Source organism: Esox lucius, chromosome 20, assembly GCF_011004845.1.
Source record: "Esox lucius isolate fEsoLuc1 chromosome 20, fEsoLuc1.pri, whole genome shotgun sequence".
Classification (NCBI taxonomy): domain Eukaryota; kingdom Metazoa; phylum Chordata; class Actinopteri; order Esociformes; family Esocidae; genus Esox; species Esox lucius.
This window is the reverse complement of record NC_047588.1, coordinates 27,053,604-27,080,024: the sequence shown is the minus strand read 5'-3', so window position 1 is coordinate 27,080,024 and position 26,421 is coordinate 27,053,604. Positions and strand designations below refer to the sequence as shown.

The 26,421-nt window shown below is 42.8% G+C and overlaps 3 protein-coding genes across 4 annotated transcripts; 1 reads left to right on the top strand and 2 right to left on the bottom strand.

The window, feature by feature from the left end:
* The first annotated feature begins 205 nt into the window (after positions 1-205).
* On the top strand, positions 206-11,024 carry phc1 (polyhomeotic homolog 1). Its single transcript, XM_013139325.4, has 15 exons — positions 206-376; positions 1,019-1,140; positions 1,317-1,430; positions 4,868-4,933; positions 6,705-6,848; positions 6,930-7,097; positions 7,209-7,290; positions 7,395-8,131; positions 8,298-8,439; positions 8,599-8,777; positions 8,895-8,961; positions 9,085-9,172; positions 9,287-9,458; positions 9,561-9,801; positions 10,084-11,024. Exons 2-15 carry the CDS (start codon positions 1,024-1,026, stop codon positions 10,233-10,235), a joined length of 2,469 nt encoding a protein of 822 aa, XP_012994779.2. The 5' UTR covers positions 206-376; positions 1,019-1,023; the 3' UTR covers positions 10,236-11,024.
* Positions 11,025-11,249: 225 nt separating this feature from the next.
* Positions 11,250-18,222, bottom strand: styk1b (serine/threonine/tyrosine kinase 1b). Its single transcript, XM_010884949.5, has 10 exons — positions 17,707-18,222; positions 16,477-16,526; positions 15,718-15,903; positions 15,185-15,481; positions 13,991-14,172; positions 13,784-13,864; positions 13,351-13,559; positions 12,853-12,893; positions 12,563-12,659; positions 11,250-12,474 (listed from the first exon to the last, which is right to left on the bottom strand). Exons 1-10 carry the CDS (start codon positions 17,805-17,807, stop codon positions 12,282-12,284), a joined length of 1,437 nt encoding a protein of 478 aa, XP_010883251.1. The 5' UTR covers positions 17,808-18,222; the 3' UTR covers positions 11,250-12,281.
* Positions 18,223-18,312: 90 nt separating this feature from the next.
* Positions 18,313-24,772, bottom strand: LOC105019054 (glutathione S-transferase kappa 1). Of its 2 annotated transcripts, XM_020040979.3 has the most exons (9): positions 24,541-24,772; positions 24,429-24,455; positions 24,133-24,204; positions 23,970-24,051; positions 23,456-23,584; positions 21,697-21,842; positions 18,966-19,082; positions 18,677-18,770; positions 18,313-18,404 (listed from the first exon to the last, which is right to left on the bottom strand). In XM_020040979.3, the coding sequence occupies exons 3-9, from the start codon at positions 24,202-24,204 to the stop codon at positions 18,361-18,363; spliced, it is 684 nt and encodes a 227-aa protein (XP_019896538.1). In that variant the 5' UTR covers positions 24,429-24,455; positions 24,541-24,772; the 3' UTR covers positions 18,313-18,360. The 2 variants fall into 2 exon arrangements, with proteins under 2 accessions (XP_019896538.1, XP_010883252.1); XM_010884950.5 differs by having other exon boundaries at positions 24,429-24,771.
* Positions 24,773-26,421: the final 1,649 nt, after the last annotated feature.

Genomic DNA, 26,421 nt, shown 5'->3' with positions numbered 1-26,421 from the left:
ATCAAAACGATTGCAGGCAACTACCAAATGACTGATTTATAAATCAAATTGCTAAATGAATAATGACTCATTGTAATTTGTAGATCAGTCAGTCAGGCACATTTACCAGTGATGAATTGTCATTTTGATTCTCTCGAACACAGCCAATGTGTCTCCAGCACGTCGTTTTTGGCGCCGGAAAGGGAATGGTAAATAGTGAGGGGGGCGGGATTTCTCTCATCTGCCTCACCGTTGTTTGCGTTTTGCATTGAAGATTTACCTAGCTGAAAAAGATTACCAAAGATTCTTTACAGAAACAAATTCGTAAAAAGTTTTCAACTTAAAACTTGGGTTTTATATTAAGAAGGTGGAAAATAAGTCCAGGAGATCTAGCTAGGTAAGAGAAAAATGTCACGATGTCTTTGCAGTTAACTTATTAGAAACAGTACTAGCAGCTTGCTAGCCAGCTAGGTGGCTATGCTAACGTTAGCCAGATACACTGTTGCTGCAGTGATCTCGCTTAGATTTAGTTGTAAATCAAGGTTGTCACTGCAAGTCATTGAAAAGTATATTATATATCAAACTGGAATGAAACAAATAGATTTTTGTATAATGTCAAGTCTTATTACATTTTGTAAGCATTTGGATGATAATTTTTCTTTGCCTGCCATGTCGGCCAGTTTCTCCTGCATCCCTCTATATCATCTATCATATTGTTGACAGCCAGCCGGCCTTCTACCACAGTACTAATGACTTCTTCTCCCATTGCATTAGATAGCAAAAAATAACTGTTAGAACAAGCTGCAATATTGAATAGCTATAGTCAATGGGACAGTTAACCCTATTATATAGGTTATAATATACATTTAATATGATATTACTGTGATACAGAGAATATAGGCATAGCTAATGCCATAGGTGTTACTGTAATGTTGCATGTTTTCATACATAAAAAAACTAAAACGAAACAGTAATCATTTGACAATGTTGCACAAACTGTCACTGCATGCCTGGTTTGATTGCCATATGTTTTGTGCAGAGAGCATGGATGCAGGTGAAGACCAGAACACAAGCTCTTCCAATGGAAATGCGCCCTCTGCTGGGAACTCCCGCCCTCCACAGATAGCCCACATGTCTCTGTATGAGCGACAAGCTGTGCAGGTGACTTTCTGTATAACACCAACATGAGTCTTTGGTAATAGGGCAACTGTATTCTTTGGTAATAGGGCAACTGTATTCTCTTGGTGTGGAAGAATCAGCACTATCTGGAACTAACCAGTCAGAAGACAATGTGCATGAATATATTCATTATGGTAATGATGATTTATACTCTTTAGGCCCTTCAGGCGCTGCAGAGACAGCCAAATGCAGCCCAGTACTTCCAGCAGCTCATGTTGCAGCAGCAAATCAACAGTGCTCAGCAGCTTCACAACTTGGCTGCTGTGCAACAGGTAATAATAACCCAAACATATTAAGTAATAGAACTGGGAACACATACAATAATAAGGTGTAATACAACAGGTATAGACAATAAAAAAGTATAAATTAAATACTAAAAGGTAACATTCAACCATATCATGTAACACAACTGGTGTAAAAACAGTTATACGAGGTAACAAAAATAGCAAAAGTGCACACAGTGATGGAAAGAGACAGTGTGTGACAGAGCCTGGATTTGTGGAAAATAGGTACCGGAACCCACTGAGGCAAATGCAGGTTGCTGTTTGATAAAAACACCAAAACACATAAAAGGTGGCATTAACAACACTTCGGAAAATAGAATATGACTCTTTTACCCAGAATCATATATTTAGAGGTTTTTAAGTAAATAGATGGTTCTTGCTTCATAGGATACCCCTTTGGTAATTACAACCCTGTTTCCAAAAAAGTTATGTGAAATACAAATCCAGTGATGTGCATATCATTTAAACCTGGGGTGTCAAGCTTATGGCCCGCGGGCCGGAACTGGCCCGCCAGGGGGTTCAGTCCGGCCCGGGGAAAAAAATCTGCAATACAAAAATAAAATAAAAAACATCAGCAAAAAAATAAATAAATACATTTTTCTTTTTAAAACAGCTGCCACTTATTGTTTTCAAGTGTGTGGAGTCAATTCATGTGTTCAGAGTTGCTTCCCAGAATTAGAAAATGGATTTTCAATCATTTCTATATTTTGATGTTAACATGCAGGACAGTGTTTTTAATTTCCACAAAACTGTGACTAAATGTTTTGCAACATTGTACGAAAACTGTGATCAGTTTTTATGCATAATGCACTTAATTAAATTTAAAACTGAGTAATAGTGTTGTTGAAATTGCACATACTTTTCTTAAATAATATATAATATATATTCATTATATATTTTGTAAAAGGACAATTCATTTAATATACATATTTTTATAATACTATTTATTTGCACTAATACAAAGAAAAAAGTGGACTTATTGTTAGTTCTATGTAATTTTGCTATGAGTTTACTGGTCTGGCCCCCTTGAGATCAGATTAAGCTGTATGCGGCCCCCAGACCAAAATGAGTTTGACACCCCTGATTTAAACCCTACAGTTAGGTCCGGAAATAATTGGACACTGACACAACTTTTGTTATTTTGGCTGTTCACCAAAATATATTCAAGTTACAGTTAAATAATGATCCGAAACATACCACATCATCTGTAAAACACTGTGGAGGCAGTGTGATGACATGGGCATTGGGTCACTAGTGTTTATTGATGAGTCTGCTCAGATTCAGCTAAGTTGATTGGACGATGCTTCACTTTACAGATGGACAATGACTCAAAACATTCTGTGAAAGCAACCCAGGAGTTTTTCAAGTCAAAGGAATTGAATATTCCGCAATGGCCGAGTCAATCACCTGATCTCAACCCGATCGAGCATGAATTTCACAACATAAAGACCCATAAACAAACAACTGAAGACAGTTGCAGTAAAGGCCTGGCAAAGCATCACAAAGGAGGAGTGTTTGGTGATGTCCATGTGTTCCAGATCTATTGTGGTGGCGTACAGAGGGCAAAATTATGAAAATTGTGTCAGTGTCTAAATATTTCCAGACCTAACTGTATATTCAATAGAAAATAGTACAATGACAACATATCATTTGTTGAAACTGAGAAATGTTGTGGTCTCTTGAAAAATACAGCTAGTCGTCGACTTACGAACGGGATACGTTCCTACCTATAGGTCAGAAGTGGATTTGGTTGTAAGTTGGCAGAGGAATAATAACGTAGTAAATTAGAGTCCCCCGTAGCTAGGTTTGCGTTTTCTCTCAGTACGCTCGCTCGCAGGAGTAACAATCGTACGCCCTGCCAATTGCCCAGCCTCCCGCATGTTCCCGCGCTGGCTGGTATACAATATTTGTTTTTCCTTTTACTTCGGTCGCATAGGTCCCCCTAGTCGCATAGTAAGTCGACGACTATCTGTATATGCCTACTTTGAATTTGATGCCAGCGACACGTTTCAGAAAAGCTGGTACAGGGGCAACAAAGTCTGAAAATGGTGTGTAATGCTAAAAAGAACCTGGTGGAACATCTCACTACTAATTAGGTTAATTGGCAAGAGGTCACTAACATGATTGGGCATAAAAAGAGCATCCCAGAGAGGATGAGTCTTTCAGAAGTAAAGATGGGGAGGGGTTCACCACCCTGTAAAAACTGAGCAGGCAAATGGTACAACAACTGGGTGGAAAAAACCACTTCTCAATGTAAAATTGCAAAGAGTTTGGGGATCTCATAATCGACGGTACATAATATCATTAAAAGATTCCGATAATCAAAAGATTCAGAGAGATTCCGGAGAAATCTGTATGCAAGGGACAAGGCCGAAAACCAGTATTGGATGGTCGTGATCTTCGGATCCTCAGGCAGCACTGCATTAAAAACAGACACGATTCTGTAGTGGACATCACTGCAAGGGCTCAGGAGCACTTCTGAAAACCATTGTCTATGAACACAGTACGTCACTGCATCCACAAATGCAAGTTAAAAAGCTCTACCATGCAAAGAAGAAACCATATGTAAACAAGATCAAGAATCGCCGCCGCCTTCTCTGAGCCTGAGCTCATTTAAGATGGACTGGAAGTGGAAAACATCCGGCTTGTTGTCAGCGCACAGTTCAAAAGCCAGCATCTGTGAAGCTATAGAGGTGCATTAGTGCACATGGCATGGGTGACATCTGTGAAGGCATCATTAATGCTGAACAGTATATACAGGTTTGGAGCAACAAGTGCAGCCATCCAGACAACGTTTTTTTCAGGGAAGGCCTTGCTTATTTCAGCAAGACAATGCCAAACCACATTCTGCATGTTTCACAACAGCATGGTGCTGTAGTAAAAGAGTCTGGGTGCTAAACTGGCCTGCCTGCAGTCTAGACCTGTCGCCCACTGAAAACATTTAGTGCCTTTTGAAACAAAAAATATGACAAAGGAGACCCCGAACTGTTGAGCAGGTGCAATCCTATATGAAGCAAGAATGGGAATACATTTCACTTTGGAAACTACAGTACAGCAATTGGTCTCAGTTCCCAAACGCTTACAGAATGTTGTTAAAAGAAGAGGTGATGCAACAGTGGTTGAAAAACGTCTCAGTTCCAACATTTGATATGTTGTCTTTGTACTGTTTTCAATTAAATATAGGGATAAATAATTTGCACATCATTGCATTCTGTTTTTATTTACATTTTACACAGCGTCCCAACTTTTTTGGAAACGTGGTTATACAAATTTGCAGAAGATAACAAAACAGGTAAACATGCAAATAACAGGTAAGACAACAGGGATGGATTTATTCCAAACAAAATGTTTAGTCATGAAGTGTTTTGTAAGATGTTTTTTCCTTTCTCTTGACAACTTCTTCTTTGTTGTTCACTTTCCCTCAGGCCACCCTTGCTGCCAGCCGCCAATCCAACTCTCCCAACAACAGTGTCGCCCAAGCAACCACTTCTGTAAGTTTAACAGTCTGTAATAGAAGACAGTTTCCAGGTTAAGTCATGTAGCGGATGGTTTTCTCCAGAGCGTACATCTGCATACATCTACATACAGTGGGGAGAACAAGTATTTGATACACTGCCGATTTTGCAGGTTTTCCCACTTACAAAGCATGTAGAAGTCTGTCATTTTTATCATAGGTAAGATACAACTGTGAGTGACGGAATCTAAAACCAAAATCCAGAAAATCACATTGTATGATTAAGTAATTCATTTTCATTTTATTGCATGACATAAGTATTTGATACATCAGAAAAGCAGAACTTAATATTTGTTTGCAATTACAGAGATCATACGTTTCCTGTAGTTCTTGACCAGGTTTGCACACACTGCAGCAGGGATTTTGGCTCACTCCTCCATACAGACCTTCTCCAGATCCTTCAGGTTTCGGGCTGTCGCTGGGCAATATAGACTTTCAGCTCCCTCCAAAGGTTTTCTATTGGGGTCAGGTCTGGAGACTGGCTAGGCCACCCCAGGACCTTGAGATGCTTCTTACGGAGCCACTCCTTAGTTGCCCTGGTTGTTGTCATGCTGGAAGACCCAGCCACGAACCATCTTCAATGCTCTTACTGATGGAAGGAGGTTGTTTGCCGAGATCTTGCGATACATGACCTCATCCATCCTCCCCTCAATACGGTGCAGTCGTCCTGTCCCCTTTGCAGAAAAGCATCCCCAAAGAATGATGTTTCCACCTCCATGCTTTACGGTTGGGATGGTGTTCTTGAGGTTGTACTCATCCTTCTTCTTCCTCCAAACATGGCGAGTGGAGTTTAGACCAAAAAGCTCTATTTTTGTCTCATCACACCACATGACCTTCTCCCATTCCTCCTCTGGATCATCCAGATGGTCATAGGCAAACTTCATACAGGCCTGGACATGGCCTGGCTTGAGCAGGGGGACCTTGCGTGTGCTGCAGGATTTTAATCCATGACGGCGTAGTGTGTTACTAATGGGTTTCTTTGAGACTGTGGTCCCAGCTCTCTTCAGGTCATTGACCAGGTCCTGCCGTGTAGTTCTGGGCTGATCCCTCACCTTCCTCATGATCATTGATGCCCCACGAGGTGAGATCTTGCATGGAGCCCCAGACCGAGGGAGATTGACCATCATCTTGAACTTCTTCCATTTTCTAATAATTGCGCCAACAGTTGTTGCCTTCTCACCAAGCTGCTTGCCTATTGTCCTGTAGCCCATCCCAGCCTTGTGCAGGTCTACAATTTTATCCCTGATGTCCTTACACAGCTCTCTGGTCTTGGCTATGGTGGAGAGGTTGGAGTTGATTGAGTGTGTGGACAGGTGTCTTTTATACAGGTAATGAGTTCAAACAGGTGCAGTTAATACAGGTAATGAGTGGAGAACAGGAGGGCTTCTTAAAGAAAATAGTTCTGTGAGATCCGGAATTCTTACTGGTTGGTAAGTATTCAAATATTCATGTCATGAAATAAAATGCAAATTAATTATTTGAAAATCATACAATGTGATTTTCTGGATTTTTGTTTTAGATTCTGTCTCTCACAGTTGGAGTGTACCTATAATAAAAATTACAGACCTCTACATACTTTGTATATAGGAACACCTGCAAAATTGGCAGTGTATCAAATACTCTTTCTCCCCACTGTAGACACATTTTATTTCTTCCATACTGGCCACCCGTTTGAATCATACCCAGAAACCTGCTGTGTAACTGTACACTCTACCAACTGAGCAACACACAACTCTTGTCACTCGCAGGTCAATTTGAGCACCACCACTGGGGGAGGGACCGTGACCAATCCCCGTCCTCTTGGCGCTGCCACGTCCGTGACGTCATCGGCCCTCAGTCAGTCAGTGTTGCTGGGGGGGAACTCGGCTGGGCAGGGCCAAATGTACCTGAGAGTGAGTTGCGCAAGGAGCAGAGATATTCAGACAATTTGGGCAAAGAGCCTCTGTGTTGACTGTTGACCTCTGACCCCACAGGTCAACCGCTCCCTTAGGGCACCTCTTGCAGCCTCCCAACTAATTTTCATGCCGGGTGGCACGGCAACAGCTGCTGTAGCGACGGTTGCTCAGCAACAACCTCAGCAACAACAACCGCAGCAACAGGAAGTCCCACCGACCTCCAGTGCTCAATCAGACAATGACCAGGTGGAGACCACTTTCTGTTCTAAGAAGACAACTTATCAGTCAACAGTCTGCATTAAGGCTTTTGCACAGGTGTACCAAGTATTTGCATTCTTCTCTCTCTTACACGATCAGGTGCAGAACCTGGCTCTCCACTGTGTCTCCTCTCCCAGGGTGGCCGGCGTGAAGACTGAGATGCCTGACAGGAAAGACACAGGTGAACTGAATTTGGCTCCTGTATTCAGACACAATTCTCATAATTTCTGTGCCACTAAGAACTCTGTCTGACTCTGAACATGCCTTTGTTCCTCCCTCTATCAGCCAACTACCCTCTTAGTCAACAGCAGCAGCAGCAGCAGCAGCAGCAACAACAACAACAGCAGCAGCATCAACAACAGCAGTTCTGTCAGAACACCCAGCAGCAGCTTCATAACCAGCAGCAACAAATGGCCAAGCTGCCCACCTACCCACACCCCCCAGCCACAGCTGTCCCCAGCACGACTGTCAAGACTGGACACCAGTCCAACATGGCCCCCGCCGCCTCCTCCCCCTCCTCCTCGCTCCCTCTCTCCCAGCTCCTCCTGTCGCCGTCAGGTCTCTGTCAGGCGCGGGCGGTTACCACCGTTACCCCTGCTGCCGCGGTGACTCACATCCTAGTCCCCACCTCCAGCGTAGCGACCTCCTCTCAGGGTTACCCCATTGGTTCAGTGAACCCCAAACCCAGCGTCAACACCCAGACCTTGGTGGTACAGCCACTGCAGCAGTCCAGCACGGACAAAGTGGGCCACGCTCCTGGTCCTGTTCCCATACAGCCCAAAACCGTGCAGGGTCACCGCTTTCCTGTCCAGCTACCCCCGCGCCACCCTCCCCCTATCCTCCCGGCCCCACCTGTCAACCCTCAGCCCAGCACAGGCAGCCGTCACCCACCCCATGTCCCGGTGCAGCTGGTGGGAGCCAGGCAGGGCTCGGCAGGAAACCCCCAGGCTTTGGCCCAGGCGAGAAGCTGCTGTGCCCAGGACAACGGCACGACTGTAGCAACAACCGGAGGGAGCGCCATGGTAACCTTTTGACAGACTTACAGAGTTGGAGGTGTGTGTGTGTGTGTGTGTGTGTGTGTGTGTGTGTGTGTGTGTGTGTGTGTGTGTGTGTGTGTGTGTGTGTGTGTGTGTGTGTGTGTGTGTGTGTGTGTGTGTGTGGTAATCAGAACATTTTGTTTTACATTAGGCAAAGCCTGCGATTGGCTCATTGAAGAGGAAGTCAGAAACCGATGCAACCAGTGAACTGGCAGTAGAACCTTCGCAAATATGCTCCCCACCAATAAGAGACTGTGCCCCTCCTCTGTCCCCTGCCCCCACATGGGACTCCGGTGAGATGCCTAAAGATGGATTTTCTTGTTCATATAAATGCTTTCTAATATTTGTCATTACCCAATGTGAGGAGGTTTAAGAATAAACGAATACTGTCAATTACCAAAGTGACATTTCATCTTTACTCTCTTCTCCTGTTTCCCACACTCCCCCTCCAGTTCCTAAAACGGTAGCAGCCTTCTCGTCTCCCCCCACCCTGTCTCCGTCTCTGCCACTGTCACGGGGGGTGGGGGCGCAAGGAGACAGAGCCCCGCTCCCCCAGGCCGTGGTCAAACCCCAGGTCCTCACCCACCTCATAGAGGGCTTTGTCATCCAGGAGGGAGCAGAACCCTTCCCCGTGAGTCAGACCTGGGCTTGGAACCTGCTTCCTATGGCTCCGCTGGTCACACAATGTGGATGAACTGATTGGTTATTGTCGGGGTCTGATCGTTTTCCAATCCCCTAACTTCAACAGGTGACGGGGCCAGTGAAGGAGCCTCTAGCCATGGCTGGTAAACAGACTGAAAACGGAGGCCCTGCAGGTTACTGCGTCGTCCTGAACATTCACTTCGTTTTCTACAGGAGATCAATGTCTTTGCATAGAGCTGTAGTTGGACTGTGTCCAGAGTTTTCCCTGTGTTGACCCCTTGCCTCTCTGCCCCCAGTATTGAAATGTGAGTACTGTGAAAGCTTCGCCCCGGCCAGCCAGTTCAGAGGCTCTAAGAGGTTCTGCTCCAAAACCTGCGCTAAGAGGTAGGCTGTCCGCCCTGTTTATCTTCTGACCGTTTCCTACAAGTCTGACCAGAGTAGTTGTCATTTATTTTCCTGTCCGGGGGTCACCAAACGTTCCTTTCCACTCTCCTTTAGATACAATGTCAGCTGTAGTCACCATTTCCGGGTCAGTAGGGGGCGAGCTTCTGCAGGGCCTCCTGGTCCTCCTGCTCCTGCCGAAAGTAACATTAGACGCCGGGGTCCTCGCAGGAGCAGCTCGGAGATCGCCTGCGCTAAAATAGCTGGAAGACATGTGCCTGTAAAGGAGGTGGGGTGGATTTGTTTTGTTATGCATTGAAAGGCATTGACTGGATGTCCGTGTATTAAAGAATGCAATACAGTGTTTGCCTTTGTTTCCTGGTGGCTGTAGTGTCCTTCTGAATCCAGTCGCTCTGAAGACTTGTCCAGCTGTGAAGGGGAGGAAGAGGAAGAAGACTCCCCGTCGCTCTCCCCCAGCTCCTCCGTCTCCTGTCCCAGGCCTGTCCAGCGCGAAGCCCAGTTGTACGACACCGCTCCAGGCAGCCTCCCTCTGGATGGGGATAACTTCCTGTCTGGGAGCCCCGCCCACTGGGGTGTGGAGGAGGTCCGCAGGTTCATCTCTTCACTACAGGGTCAGTGGTCAATAATGGGATTTCATTCATCTGCCCAGTTGATACTATGCACATTTCAGGCCATCTTTATTTAATGAAGTCTGCTGCTTTATGTTCTTCGGCACCTGCTCTCGATATGTGCAGGCTTCGGCCTGTTTCTCTTTGTTCTCAGTAGTAAAACATCAATGAAACATTAGAACCTGGCCCTAGCCGCAGATCTAGCCAGAGTGGCTTTTATTTTGCTGTTCACTGGCAGCTCAGTCCCTCTCCCAGTTTATTTGACATCCTCTCCTCTTCTCCCAGGCTGTGAGGAGCTGGCAGCTCAGTTCCTGTCCCAGGAGATTGATGGTCAGGCCCTGCTGCTCCTCAAAGAAGACCACCTCATCTCCACCATGAACATTAAACTGGGACCCGCCCTCAAGATCTGTGCTTCCATCAACAGCCTACGAGACTGAAGAGGGATGGGTGGGCCCACTATGAAGACTTGTGTTAGAAGACCCAGACTGAATGGGAGGGAAGGAAGGCCAGAATGTGGGTTAGAAGCAGAGATTCACCAAATCGTTTACCATGAGCCTCAATCATTTTAGGGAATAGACAAAGAGAAGACGTTGAATCTAGGGAAGAGAGGAAATACTTTGGATTTGCTTTGACTTTCCTGGACATTGAATGTGCAAAGAAATCGTTTTTTTCCTTTTTTTTAATGCAAGTGGCATGAAGGGCTTATAATCTGTCTTTGGAGTATGCATGTTTGCTGGGTGAAGGCTGGAGTATGGGTGTGTTTGTGTCTGTCAGTGGAAACATACTCTTACCTGAGACTGCAAATGTAGTCCCTGGAGGCTACCATGGCTACTTAGCTAGGAAAGTTCAAGCAGCCTTTTCTACATTTTAGAGGTGCTACAACCATAGTGTTTTGATTGAAGATGGTTCATTCAATTTTTATTTTACAAAGTAGAAATGTAATGTAGATGATATTAGTTTGTAAGTCCAGGCAGGCTCTAATCATAATTATGTAAGGTAGAGCTTGACATTTTATTTCACTAGATATGGCTCAATTTTATAGCTTTGTTCTTTTTTTACTACATTGAAGGTTTTGGCTTTGGGAGCAGTTTTGTAATGGAGATTTCCTTGTGTGAGTATTAGTTGCTTTAACTGACTAAACTACCTGAAGATGGGTATTCATCCTGAGGGAGGATACTCTGTGTATGCAGTACTACCAATAAACAATACCTGTTATGGAAACGGTTCCTTAGGTCTGAGTATTGCTCTGGACTCTTGATGTGATTTCAAGGCTTTATGGAAGTTGTCTCGGCGCAAAGTTAGTAATTAGAGATCAAACTCAGAACTCACGACTTATAGAATTGCATGTCTTGGTCATACTTAACATGTACTGCCAGTATATAAACATACAAGAGAATTCAAAAGGCACAAAAACAATTCTGCTGACCAATTCAAAAGGAAAAGAATGTCAGTCTGTTTTACAATTTTATTTTTGTTTTACTTGTACACTGTTCCACAATGCACAGTGTTTTACAATTGCTCAGTTTTTGCTAATTCATAGTACAACATTTACCAGTGAACTAACTTAAATATAGCCCATACTTTAAGCAGTAACCTTCTGTACTGTCAGGAGGTAATTCTGATCACATCACCCGAACAACTAGGGGCTCAACAAGTCTTCCCCAGTCAGCTCACATGGTCAATAAAAGAGGACTTCTGGCCATGCTTGAGACACTGTAACAAGCCACAAACTACACATCCTATAAATCTCTGATGAAGCCTTGTGCTCTTTCAGTCCTTCAAATTATGAAAAATAAGTATAATCATATATTATGACTCTTGTAAACTGTAACACATTTGGAAAACCTTCATAAGTACATAAACAATCAACAAGATGGAGGTCAGCCTAACTATTGTATCTATTGAAATCCACTCCTCTTAAGTCTCTGGTACAAAGACAATGGCTGCATTTTAATACAGAAATTCCTCCCTTTTCCTGACCTAAACCACCCCTTTTCAAAGGCATGACAGGGAAGTGAAAGCAATGATTAGACTGAAAAAAGTTAAACGGAGACATTCTATGTAGCAATACATACATTACCAGTCAAAAGGACACACCTACTCATTTATGGGTATTTAGTTTCATTATTTTCCACATTGTAGAATAATAGCGAAGACATCAAAACGATTAAATAACTTGTGGAGTCATGTAGCAGCCAAGTGTGCCAAGAGTGTGCAATGCTGTCATCAAGGCAAATGGCTACTTTGAAGAATCTAAAATATACATTTATTTTGATCTGTTTTACACTTTTTGGCTTGCTACATAGTTCCATGTGTATTATTTGATTGTTTTGACGTCTTCACTATTATTCTACAATGTGGAAAATAGTAAAACTAAAGAAATCCCCTTGAATGAGTAGGTGTGTCCAAACCTCTGACTGGTTCTGTATATAAACATCCATCATCCCTCAGCATAGTGCATTTCATTATGTCACAGCCATCACTCAGAAAACAGTGTAGTTGGTGGACTCCCCATATCCTGCTTCCTGCAGGTATTGGTTGATGCTAATTGGTTCAGGCACCTTCAGGACTTTGTCACTGGCACTCTTCGCTCCTGATTGGAGCTTGCGGTCGACCTCGGCCAATGTGGTGCGATCCTGTTCCTTCCATTGGCAGCAGCTCTTCATGATGGAGTACCTGTGAGAAGGGCGGATGTGGTTATAGGGGAACACAACAGGCGGAGCTCAGTATGAACTCATCACCAGCCGTGATGAAAGATAGTTACAGTGAATTGGAGCAGTTGGTTGGCTTTCTCAGTGTTTTCCCTCTCTGGTGAAACTGCAGAAGCTCATTGACAGAGATATCGGAAAACGGAGCGTCACCTGAGAGAGAAAGGGAGAGGCAGACAGGGGGATAGACAAATGCAGAAAGAGAGAGAGAGAAAGAGAAATGTAGATTAAAGGGAGAAAATTAAAAGGTTTATGACAATTACGAAATAATTACAAAGAAATTTGTTGCGTAATCACTGTCCGAAAGGGACAGTCAGTGTCTGAAGATCAATGAAATGTAGCTCACCCAAGGTTGTCATTTCATACAACAGGATGCCAAACGACCAGCTAGGAAGAGCAAGACACAAATGTCAAAAAACAGGAAAGACCACAAATTCCACTGTCAGAGGGAGAACCAAGACTGAAGATTATGCTCAGTATAACTTGGCAGACTTGCTTCTAATAGAGGCCTGGGAAAGCTTAGGTTGTACTGATACACGTGTGAGATTCAGGTGAAAATAATGCTTCATATCAAAGTTGTCCCTGTTGTCAATTGGGGTGCACTCAAGGTCATTCTGGGAGTGAACTCCTTCCATACTAAATAGGAGTCAACTGGGCAGTAGCTTTCGTGAACAAGAAGCACAAATGAACTTGTTAGAAGTAAACAAGAGCTATTTCTTGACATTCTGGGACAACCTGCCTAGCAATGGGTTGAGGCATTATTATAACAAAACCTAACTTGTAGCTCAGAGACGTACGTCATACAAGTTTGTCATACAATCCGATATCTGGTAGAGAAACTCACACATCACTGCTCTGACTAGCAGGTCTCCTAGCCAATAGCTCAGGGGCCTGCCACTTCTTGAGGCTGGTGAATTCGTTCTGAGCGGCTCCCTGGGTCTTCCTGGTGTAGACACTGCCCAGACCCCACAGCTTTGCTGTCAGGTCCTTACTGACTAATACACTGTGAGCACAGATGTTGCCATGGATAAGGTCTCGTCTGTGGAGGAACTCCTGATTGGTTGAAAGGGTTAAAGGTTGAATGGTGATGGGAAAGTGCAATCTCAACATTAGTAAACGGGCTGGTTTAAGATTGCAGTCTACATCCTGTGGTCTCTTAAGTAAAGTGACTTTTTCTTATCGTCTAGTACTAAATAGACGGGACAGACAGGAGACCAACACAGCAAACCTACAACGGGACTTTTATTCAGCTGTCCCAATCAATACAGGTAACTCACCAGAGCAGAGGCCACTTGTTGGGCCATTGTGAAGATCCGTCTCTCTGTGATCTGGCATGGAGGGTCACTGCCAACACCATCCTGACCAAACACACAACATATCATTTATTTACACCTTAAATCACTGTAAGCACAAATCCCACGTGAGATGATTAGACATACTGGACTGCTGTGAGACATTTTCTCAGGGGTAAATGCAGTTCCTACCTGTCTGCACCGCCACAGGAAGCCCAGCAGGTCTCGGTTCTCCAGCTCCTCGATAACGGTAACAAGGGGCGCACGCAGAGAGACAACTCCCAGGAGCTCTGGCAAAAAGGGGTGTGGCCCTAGCTGGGACAGGAAGGAAGCGAAACCAAGGAAGTTGTGCCTCTCCGTGGCACTTGCAGAGTCTGTGGAAGAAAAAAGACACTTGGGGGGAGGGAAGATTGCCTTCCAACATGCTGTGCAAATATGTAATTCTAAAGCAAACATTAAACAATGATTATGGCTCAAGATATGTTGTCCTTAGAGGAAGTTCTAGCAGATTTGCCCTCCCAGTCAAGAGAGCAGAGAGTCTAATTTTAGATAGACCAGTTTTACACATTAAATCATTGATGTAATGGTTGGTGGTTGTATACAAGCAGCAGCCACACCTAGGCCTAATGAGACACTTAGGCCTACTGAGACACCTAGGCCTACTGAGACACCTAGGCCTACTGAGACACATAGGCCTACTGAGACACATAGGCCTACTGAGACACCTAAGCCTACTGAGACACCTAGGCCTACTGAGTCACCTAAGCCTACTGAGACACCTAGGCCTACTGAGACACCTAGGCCTACTGAGACACCTAAGCCTACTGAGACACCTAAGCCTACTGAAACACCTAAGCCTACTGAGACACCTAGGCCTACTGAAACACCTAGGCCTACTGAAACACCTAAGCCTACTGAGACACCTAGGCATACTGAGACACCTAGGCCTACTGAGACACCTAGGCCTACTGCGACACCTAGGCCTACTGAAACTCAGGAAGAGTTTCAGGGCCGGTTTTACAGGCACAGATTAAGCATAGTCTAGGACTAAAAAACTAGCTTAATAATGGAGTTTTCCACACCATTTTCAAGTCCTAGACTAGGCTTAATCCATGTCTGCGAAACTGGCCCTCAGTGGCCAAGTACCAATACTCCATGGAAGGGGAGAATTTTTATCTGCTGTTAAAATAATTCCATAACGTTCAATCCATTACGTTAACATTTAAGTTGAGTGAGAACACATTCTCATTCACAATGACAACCTGAGGAGTAATTAGGGTTAACGCCCTTTCTCAGGCGCAGAGCAGCAGATTTTCACCTAGAAGGATCTAGAATTTGATCTATCCAGTAACTGGTCAGATGGGTTTGTTATTCCGCTCCTCTCACCGTTGAGGACCCGGAGCACAGCGTTCCGGTTCTCCATGCGGGCCCTGTAAAGTGAGACGGCCTGGTCAGAGCGCAGGGAGAAGTCTCTGGGCAGCGGCGCCACCAGGTTGAAGGTCTCTGGCAGCCGCTGGCGAGGAAGCTCCCGTGGCTGGACCGTAGGTGTGATGGGGAGAGAGGTGGCACCCATGGAGTAAGCAGGAGTATTGGGGAAGGACTGAGAGGGGGCGAAGGTAGAGTAGGAGGACGGGATGTCGAGAGCGATACTCTCATGTTCCATGGGGTTGATACCCGGGGGAGCTGGACGGGCAGAGAGGGACAGGGAGCCAGTGGTTACTGCCTGTTTAAAAGTAGACTGATACTATATAATAACAAGTTTGATTCTGGTCATTACTAGTTAGTGCAAACAGAATGACTGTCTCCATTGTTGATATAAGCAGGCGCGCGCGCGCACGCACGCACGCACGCACGCACACACACACACACAACCTCCAGTAGCCATAACTAATGTCACATCCTTAAATCCAAACACACACCATCAATGCCATGCAGCTGTCTTCTGAGGCGCTGTGGTCGGGACGGGGTCACGTTGTTCTGAGGTCGGAGGCGGTCCACCTTCTCAGGGCAGAACTTCAGAAGAATGATGAAAACCAGTATGACCAGGAAACTCCCCAATAGGAGGGTGGGCACGATGATCACTTCCTGCTGATACACACGAATCTCTGAGAAACAGAGGTAAATATAAAGAAATGATTATTTATTTGAGATAATCGTCTGTGCTTCTTACCAAGTGAGATACAAGGCAGTGTGAGCAATACATAAGCAATACAGAAAATAAAATACAGGCATTGTGACCACATGAGATAGTGGCAGATGAAAGAGAGGCTATGTGTGTGTTTGTGTGTAAAATATACACAACCGTTGAGACGTTTGGGGTCATTAAGAAATGTACTTGTTATAGAAAAACTGTCCAAAAAAAAAAAGTCCATTAAAACATCAATATTGATCAGATATATAGTGTAGACAACTATTGTAGCTGGAAACTGCAGATTCTTTATCGAATATCTACATAGGCATCCAGAGGCTCATTATGAGCAACTCAGTCCTGTGTTCCAATTACCCGCTGTGTTTGCTAATCAAAGTTGATCATTTTAAAAGGCTTATGGTTCATCAGAAAACCCATTTGCAACTATGTTAGCACCGCTAAAATCTGTTGTGCTGATTAACAAGGACATTTTTGAGTGACCCCAAACTTTTGAATAGTAGTGTTTATATTATACATAAATAAATCTTACCACAGATGGTTTCTCCTGAATTACAGAGGTAGTCTGACACTGACGACATCCTATAAATGTGTAAATTAAACATGTCATTACATCTCATCATCACAGTGCCTGGCATTAAATGATTCACATTGAATTGAATCTGCCCAAAGGAGCTGTTGGGATTCACTTGAACTTTGATCCTGATACTATAGTTTACATTTCTCTTCAGAAACAGGATACACAAGGTATGTCATTCAATGAAAGCTAAGTGCCTGTGAAAGGGAAGTCATGTAATTCAAGTGTTTTTTTTTCACATGGAAAACTGCTTAACAGTTTAAACACAATAACCAATTAAATAAGATTAACAACATCAGTCATTACTGACCTATAACAGGAATAGTTTCAGACCCTATGTTTATAAGTAGACCAACTAGAGAACATTCTGCAATATAAATGGTAATATGACTATATATATAATATAATACACTTACCAATATAAGGAGGTCTCTCAAGAGAAAGACACCTAAAGATTAACTGAAACCAAAGCTAGCAGTATCATCAGACACTCTCATTCAATCAGATACACCTTTCTTCCAGGAAAGAGTCAATATGCTTAACTGTAAGACATAGCTTCAGCTAATGTTAGCCCCAGGGCTAAACACCTATGGATGTGATGAGGCACATGTACATTTCTTAGTATCATAACATCTAACCAATCAGGTGTTTTGGAAATTTTTCTGAACATGCCCTAATCTCTTTTCCTACTGTCTCTCTAAAAGATGCATAAATGCCTAAAAATATAGCTTTACTAGAGCCCGATTGACTACAATTCATTCCTTGAAGGACTGCACTTCTTGTCCTACAATATACAAGTAACATGACCATTGGGGCTAACAGGTTTTCGGTGAGGCGTCCTGTCTCCCCAGTATGCTCTTTGGTGTAGAATAAGAAGTGTCTGGCTGGGCCACATTAACCTACTACTGTATATCGTAGACCAACTATAACATATTGTCCTCAGAGTAACAAATGTAAAATAAAGTGCCCTGTTAGTGTCAGAGCTGCCATATCTTCGGTCCTGTCAAACCCGTCCATCTGCATTTTTCCAAGCAGGTGAACAATGAAACAACTACAAACAAGTCGCTAAGACACACGCGGATATGGGCACACCATATACAAAACATACACAATAATGGAACCAATATCTCGGTCAGACAATCGGACACAAACAGTCCCCAAGACCGACAGTGATGGGCATCTTACCTCTGTGTGTGTGTGCGCCTCAGAGTCTGAGAAGGAGACCTTGAAAATCCAGTGATAAATAATCCTTTGGCGTTTTTGTCATACAAACCAACACATTTCATACATGCTCCCCTGTTGTGTCAGTCTGTTTAGTCCAGGGTTAATCTGCTCCTCCCGCCCACACTCTGTGGTTTGTCAGGCTCCACGGATGTCGTGTGGCTTTGTGTTGGCCTAAGTCACACCTTCAGTGCTGTCTCAACCCCACCCTCTTCAGCTGCACGCCATCCCCCATTCTCCCCCACCATTTCTTTCCACCACAGCCCTTATCTCTCATCTAGGAGAGTTTATCACAATGTCAAGTCAAGCTTTAGTGGTCTTTCTCTCACTCCCTTTCTGATGACCTGTCCAACACATCTTGTGTTAGCTATCCATTTGCCCTCAATCTCTCCTATTTTTTCTAGAGAAACAGGTTTTTCCACTTCTTTCCAGTACTTATTTGTTTGGATTCCATGCACCTTTAATCGGAATGTCTAGCTACCTCATCTGCTGAGGAACGGACAGTGTGTAGTCAAGAGTTATCTGGGATATTTCAATGAACAACTTGTGTACAACTGAGAAAACGGCCCATTCACAATCAACAGTATTTATTGTTTTAAGTCAGTTTCATATTTCATTTCACAGTTTGGCAGCAGTAGGCTGAGGTCCCACCCACTTCTCTCCTAGAAAACAGAATGGTATATTATTACTGGACAAGCCCAACTTTTGATTGGCTCACAGAGATGAGTGATGATACAGTGAAAGCAGTCTGAGTGCATATTTACCAGTGCGGTTTTAAAAGTTAGCTTTGTACATGACATAGAATGTGTAATACAGTAAAATGCAAGAACTCTAACCACCATCTAGTACAATGGATCATTTGTGACTATTCTGGTGCATCCAAAGTGTGCATTTCTGTAGAGGTTGACACCTAATAATGTCAGTGTGGACTTACCAATGCAGTGGGCAATGAGCTCAAATCTGTCAGAGCCAAAGAACACCTCTGCCTTTCCATTCACATGACACACAAGCAGAGGAAAACCAAAGCCCTGTTACAGAGAGACACAGAGTGGGGGGGGGGGGGGGGGGGGGGGGGGGGGGGGGGGGGGTCATCTTGATCCATGAAACCAGCTGGGAGAACCATTCCCCTGAAGCAATCAGATATGAATGGATGGGCTATTGCCACTAATGGCCATCCGATCAATGGAAACGTATGGGTTAGGAAGAATGGAGAAGAAACGTACCCCGTGGTCCAATGCTTCCTGGGTGGCACTCTTCAGCTTGTCTTTGATTTGCTTAGAGGTGGACAGTTTCAGCAGCTCCTCCACGTCACTGGCTGAGAGTCCCGCCTTCACGGCAGCCTGGAAAAAACAAGGACACACACATTTCACAAAGGAACGTAATAAGGGCCATGGTTATAAGAATCCTGCACATTTTACTACATTCTTGCAGGCAAAGAAAACATATTTGTCCCTCATTGACTTCCACCTTCCAGAATTTCTCCCACATCAAAAGTTCCTCGATTTAAGCCAGGCCTCCAGACTGAATTGTTGCTTGGTCTTTGTTGATACAGGGTGTTTTCTGGAATTCCCTACTCTGTGTAAAACCCTCCCTCCGCCATCCAACCAATCATCGTTTGTGCAGCTCTGCGGTTCGCACACGCGTAGCTAGGAGCTTTTAGATTTTGCGGCCAGGCTGTTCGGGCCTGGGCGGCTCTCTGTGGTTTCTGCGGACCTTACGTGGACGCGTTTGACATTGAAGCATAAATCCGCCTTCAGCCTTCCATCTCCCCTGTGAGCATCACCGGCACAAAGTGGAGTCGCACCAATGTGGGTATGGTTCTATTTTATACACACCATCGCAAAGACACTTGGCACACTTGACAAGAAACACACCCTGACCTCGATCACAGACAATGTAAATACTTTATAGTAAAAGTACAACAGAAAATAACAATAATATTGTTAAATTGACATTTAAGTCATTTCATCCAGGGCAACTACCATAAAGTGCAGTCACCTTTAGATAGACAGCTGTGACAACCATAGAACTCAGTAACAGAAAGAACACTGAACAGAATAAAGACGGTACCAGCAAAAGTCAATGCTAGAAATAAACATTAGCTGTCCTATTATCAAAGGAGAAGCTGGTTCCACAATTGTTGTACAAGGACTGAAACAAGCTTTGAACGGGACGTAAGTGTGGTACGGCCAAGAGACCAAAGGTTGGAAGAACAAAAAGCTTAGGTAGGAATGTTGTGTTTACGCATAACCTGAAGCTAAGTAGGGGCAGTTCCCTATGCCACCATGGTCTTGCAGTGAAAACAATCTTCATCTGGAAGCCAGCTGACCGTGTTGTGGATCAGGCTGATATTTAACCAGGAGTCTGAGCTTTTGGATGTAACTGAAAGTTGGCTAAATCGAATCCCAGAGCCTGCAAATTGAAAAAATAATGATGCCCTTGAGCAATACAAAACAAATACAGCTCCGGAAAAAATTAAGAGACCACTGCACCTTAATTGAGACCATAGTGGTATCTTAATTTTCCCCGGAGCTGTATATGCACCCACCTAACTGATATTATTATTATTTATTATTTATTTTTATTATTATTATTATTACATGGAATAAGTTGGGAAGGTTGGAGACCAGGTAAGTTACAGCACTGGGATAAGTTGGGAAGGTTGGAGACCAGGCAAGTTACAGCACTGGGATAAGTTAGGAAGGTTGAAGACCAAGCAAGTTACAGCACTGGGATAAGTTGGGAAAGTTGGAGACCAGGCAAGTTACAGCACTGGGATAAGTTAGGAAGGTTGAAGACCAGGCAAGCTACAGCACTGGGATACGTTAGGAAGGTTGAAGACCAGGCAAGCTACATCACTGGGATAAGTTAGGAAGGTTGAAGACCAGGCAAGCTACAGCACTGGGATAAGTTAGGAAGGATAAAGACCAGGCAAGTTACAGCACTGGGATAAGTTAGGAAGGATAAAGACCAGGCAAGTTACAGCACTGGGATAAGTTAGGAAGGTTGAAGACCAGGCAAGTTACAGTAATGGGATAGGTTGGAAAGGTTGAACACCATGCAAGCTACAGTACTGGGATACGTTGGGAGGGGTTTGATGGCACTAGGGGAGCAGTAGCCCAGATGGTGGATATGCCCCTGGTTAAGGACAGGGGGCACTGTTTGAAGTAAGGTGCACTGTGATGCATTGTATAGTAGCATAAAGAATGTGGCGACTGGACTTTGATTCTTTAATCCATCACCGGCAGTTAAAAACATCACGAAACATTTCCTGTTGTACTGCATTGCTCATTGATTGCTTAATTGGGGGAGTGGCTGATTTAACACAGGTGCCTGTAATTAAGGGTTTCCTTCAAAAGGTGTGCTCTGTCTGGAGAGGGAGTTGTTGTTCTAGCCACTACGTTAACTTCACAGTACAGACTTGGTCCCGAGCACTAAAAGGCATCCAAATGATGTCCAGCCAGATGTGTTGTTTGCTTTATGGGCAGCTACAGCTCCATCACCAAGCACTAGAGCGTTTGGCACGCAAGTTATATTTGAACAGTTAGCCTACTTTTCTGTATTTGCTTTACTAACATGTGGTCAAGCCATACTCAGGCAGCATATATAGAACTTTAAATAAAGATACAGACAAAGAGATATATATATAGCATCTATCGCTAATAATTTGAGACTAGAAATAAGTTGAATAATTGGCAAAAAATATATATTTCTTTGCGGCCTAGATGAACATCTGACCAGCAAGCCAGCAAGGAGAAAAAATATTTTGTTGTGTATAATTATAAAATGATTATTAATAAAAAGAACAACGTATAATGTTGGTCATGAGTGTTGCTAAACTAAGCTGGGTGGGAGGAATCTTCAAAACAACACTGCTGGACCTGGGGCACCCTTGCACTAGAAAGTATAATACATGCAGACTGTCCCATCCTCAAGCCCTGTTCTTCTTGGTACCTCAGAGACAGATCCAGGCTGGGATATGTCTTTGTCCAGGCTCCAGATCCTCGTCCACAGCTCCCGGGACACTTGCTCTACCTGCTTGTCCCCGCCCACCTCACTCTCCTGAAGCGCAGTCACGAAGCGCATGGCAGACAATGTCCCTGGAAAGGACAGATACATGGCAAAATGTGCAAGAGTAAAATATTCCAGTGGCATCAGCAAGAACTTCATTTTGCTGACGAGATAAAAAAGTGTAATTAGTTATATTTAGCTCACTTGGTAAGAGTGGTATGAAAACGTATAATTAATTAAGCATCTACAGCAACTATATTGCTCTTTGTGATACACAATAGGCATAATGATAGCAACTGTGCCTCTCTCAGTACCAGTGAGTGGGTTGTGACAGGAAGAGACTTCCCCTCTGCACCAGCTGACAAATCCTGGCCTACAGCACAAAAATGCTGTTGAATCTACAACCTCATTTCCCAAAAAGTTGGGATGCTGCGTAAAATGCAAATGAAAACAGAATGCAATGACGTGCAAATCATTTATCTCTATATTTAACTGAAAATAGTACAAAGACAACATATCAAATGTTGAACCAGAGAAATGTTATTGTTTTTGGAAAAATATATGCCCATTTAGAATTTGATGCCAGCAACACGTTTAAAATTTTTTGGAACAGGTGCATATTTACCAGTGTTGCATCACCTCTTCTTTTAACCACACTCTGTAACCGTTTGAGAACTGAGGAGACCAATTGATGTAGTTTTGAAAGTGAAATGTATTTCCATTCTTGCTTGATATGATTTCAGCTGCTCTTTTGTTGTATTTTTCATTCATAATGCACCAAATGTTTTCAATGGGTGACAGGTCTGGACTGCAGGCAGGCCAGTTTAGCACCCAGACTCTTTTACTATGGAGCCATGCTGTTGTAATGTGTGCAGAATGTGGTTTGGCATTGTCTTTCTGAAATAAGAAAGGCCCACCCTGGTAAAGATGTTGTCTGGATGGCAGCATTTGTTGCTGCCACCCATGCCATGTCCAAAACCTATATATACTGTTCAGCATTAAAGGTGCCTTCAGAAACGTGCACAATGAAGGCACTGACCTGTGCACGGATAATAAGCTGGATGGTCTTTCTCCGCTTTAGTCTGGATGACGTGGCGTCTATGATTCCAAAAAAATTATTCTGATAAAATTTGATTAATCAGACCATAGGAGTTTCCACTTCGCCTCAGTCCATCTTAAATGAGATTAGGCCCAGAGAACACGGTAGCGATTCTGGATTTTGTTTATACATGGTTTCCTCTTTGCTTGGTAGAGTTTTAACTGGCATTTGTGGATGCAGCGATGTACTGTGTTCAGTAACAACGGTTTTTGGAACTGTTCCAGAGCCAATACAGTGATGTCCACTACAGAATTATGTCTCTTTTGAATGGAGTGCTGCCTGAGGGCCGGAAGATCATGGCCATCCAATATTGGTTTTCAGCCTTGTCCCTTGCATACACATTTCTCCAGATTCTCTGAATCTTTTAATTATATTTTGTACAGCAGATTACGAGATCCCCAAACACATTTTACATATTACATTGGAAACGGGTTGTAGATTAACATTATTCATCTAGCATATTTCAGGCAGGAAACATTAATGACACACTATGTTCTTAGCCACACGTCTTCGACTAACGTGTCTACTAATGCCAAAAAATAGTCAGGCAAGTGCCACTACTGGCATATTTTATTCAACAAAATCAAGGAGAGAGCGGTGGACCTTTTTCGAACATGGCCTCAAACGGGTTTGATGGAACATTGAGGGGGACCTGGAAGTACTGAGACAGACGGTGCAGATCTTTGGCCATGTACAGGAACTTGTTTGGGGTCAGACCTGGAGGTTTGTTTCCTGGAGTAGACAACAGTACAATAGAAGATGATAGACAGCACAACAGATAACACCTCACAGATTTACCTCTTTTGTATGACTGACAGCATGGCCAATAAATTCTACATCCCGTTGAAATAAATAAAATTTCTCTCAGTCTCTCAGTTGTAATTTTTCTTTTATTAATGAACAAATCATTAATTATTAATTAAATCATATTTTTATTTGTGGCCCAAATGTGACAATTGAAAATCATGCAGCTCTATATACCTTATTCTGGCGAAAAAAGAATCATTGCCCTACGAAAATGTCAAAGGGGTGTGAAGATCCTAGCAGCAGCGCAAACATTACACACCATCCAAAGGATTTTTATTACTGGTTTGCTTATCGTTTTAACTAGATTTACCTGAACCTTGCATGACACCAGCCAAGAAAGCAGGACGTAGCTTGACGTCAACGTTCCACACGTTTCTGTACCGGCACAATACCTATAGATCGGGTACATGCATGCCCAAAGATAGGTCAACACTAACTCTGAAATGTATTTAGAAATGTATTATCACACTAACCTCAAAGCCAAGCCACGAGTAAGGAGAAACCACGTCATAAAAGAATTCGATCACTTTTCGGGAATTTGCCATCTGAAGAAAACACATAGGTATTAGTAATAAACAATTTGCCGAAGACACGTTTAACCTTCAGCCTAACTTTAAACTGCCTGTGAAAACATGACATTTTCTGCGTAAACGTTAGCGTAGGCAAAATATAATAACTTTCTAAAGTAATTTTTTAGAGGGGAAAAACGTTTAGTGTTATAATAAAACGTCTAATTAAATAATATAATTGTTATTTCTGAGAACATTACCTCGCCCACCAGTTAGCTGATCCGTCTCTGCAAAATAGAAACTATGTCAAAGTTCAAGTATTTAAAACGATTGATATGCACTACGAATGTTCTTCACGTTTAAAATGTGCACCTCATAAAACTATTTAATTCAAATAACCCTTGCAAGTCACGTATAAAATTTGTTGTTAACTTGGTTATTCGTTGTAGACTTTTGTGTGCAAGCAATACATATACTGGTAAACAACCAACACAAATGGAGTGTATTTCTTCTAATATGAGGCGCGAATGGAGCAGATTTATAAACGTGGATAAGAATTAGCTAGCAGGTTTCTTTATGTTTATCCATCATGTTATTTGCTCGAAATCTACAAATGCTTCATCTGCGTCTTGTGAGCAACATTAAAGAAACACTTCCGGGTCACGAAAATCTGGAATTTTTCAAAATAAAAGAGACCAACGAATTACTTAAAAACTGAGATAAATTGAGTTTATTAATTGTTTGAGAACACGTCTCAAAACATTGACAACAATTCAAATATGATCATATTTAAGAGTAATTTCGATAAAAAGTGGGTGTTAGTGGGTGTTAAAACACGTTCCAAGGGTAAAATTCAGACAATGCCAGTGACAGAATATGGAATACATATTGCCTCATAACTAATAAACTGTTGAATATTCCACAGAGAAAGCAATGTAGTAAATGCTCATGAGAATGTGTAGAGTAAGACATTCCTGTCTAATCATGGGGAATGGTGTGCTACATCTAGCAGCACAATATTTCCACACCCTGTTTTCCACAATGTAAATCAATGGATATGAAATACATATTGCCTCATACAGAAAAAACTATTCTATACACCACAGTGAATGTATTGTAGGAAATGTCAAGGAAGGTGGATAGAGTAATTATATGCAAAAAAATCAAGGGGCTCTGTGTGTTTGCCAACAATTGCAAATACACAGTGCCACTTGATTTCTTTGCATATAATTATTCTATCCACTATCCTGAACATTTCCTACAATCATTTTTTACAATATACACTAAGCAAAGTGTCAAAATCGATACATTTAATATTATTGAAATCGCGTTTTACCGCGAACTTCTATTTTGAAGTCAAAATCCGAAAACCGGAAGTCTTATTGTTGCTACGGAATCTCTGAAATTGCCAGCATGACGCTACTATGCTTCCGACTTCTCGTTCTTCGAAACTTTTTATAGAAACAAAACACTGACCTAGAATACTTTGTTGCCATCTTGTGGTAGAAGTAATACGACCAGCGAAAATATATAATAATTATTTGGGCCATCCTCGTATTAGACGCTAAAGCAAAGTTTAACATAATTGATCACGTAAGTGACTACAGTCCTAAATGATAATTAAGCTATGAAAACAATGATATTGGAAATAAAAACAAAATTTAAAGATGTACAAATCACTTAACCCCTGCAATCAAGAGAAAATAGTACAAAGACAACATACCAAATGTTGAAACTGAGAAATGTTAATGTTCCTTGAAAAATACATGCCTTCTTTGAATTTGATGCCAGCAACACGTTTCAAAAAAGCTGGTACAGGGGCAACAAAAGACTGAAAAGTTTTTTAATACAAAAAAATTACCTGTTGGAACATTTCTCAAATAATTAGGTCAATTGGCAACAGGTCAGTAACATGATTGGGTATGAAAAGATTATCCCAGACAGGATGTCTTTCAGAAGTAAAGATGGAGAAAAGTTCACCACTCTATGAAGACTGCGCAGGCAAATAGTGCAACAATTTAGGAATGACGTTTCTCAACACAAAATTGCAAAGAGTTTGTGGATCACAATCTACGGTAAATAATATCATTAAAAGATTCAGAAAATCCGGTGAAATCTAAAAACCAACTAAAAACCAACCATTGTCTGTGAACACAGCACGTGAAGAAAAACATATACAGTGGGTAGAAATATTTGATACACTGCCAATTTTGCAGGTTTTCCTACTTACAAAGCATGTAGAGGTCTGTAATT

Bases quoted from the DNA above. Each gene is read 5' to 3' on its own strand.
- phc1 (XM_013139325.4), top strand. From the start codon at position 1,024: ATGGATGCAGGTGAAGACCAGAACACAAGCTCTTCCAATGGAAATGCG. The intron at 1,141-1,316 runs GTGACTTTCTGT...TATACTCTTTAG, and splicing joins ATGAGCGACAAGCTGTGCAG to GCCCTTCAGGCGCTGCAGAG. The intron at 9,802-10,083 runs GTCAGTGGTCAA...CTCTTCTCCCAG, and splicing joins GTTCATCTCTTCACTACAGG to GCTGTGAGGAGCTGGCAGCT.
- LOC105019054 (XM_020040979.3), bottom strand. From the start codon at position 24,204: ATGGCAAATTCCCGAAAAGTGATCGAATTCTTTTATGACGTGGTTTCT. The intron at 24,052-24,132 runs GTTAGTGTGATA...CCCGATCTATAG, and splicing joins ACTCGTGGCTTGGCTTTGAG to GTATTGTGCCGGTACAGAAA. The intron at 18,405-18,676 runs GTAAGTCCACAC...TCTGTTTTCTAG, and splicing joins GCTCATTGCCCACTGCATTG to GAGAGAAGTGGGTGGGACCT.
- styk1b (XM_010884949.5), bottom strand. From the start codon at position 17,807: ATGAAATGTGTTGGTTTGTATGACAAAAACGCCAAAGGATTATTTATC. The intron at 14,173-15,184 runs GTGAGAGGAGCG...TTTCTTCCACAG, and splicing joins TGTGCTCCGGGTCCTCAACG to ACTCTGCAAGTGCCACGGAG. The intron at 13,865-13,990 runs GTAGGAACTGCA...GTGTTTGGTCAG, and splicing joins TCCTGTGGCGGTGCAGACAG to GATGGTGTTGGCAGTGACCC.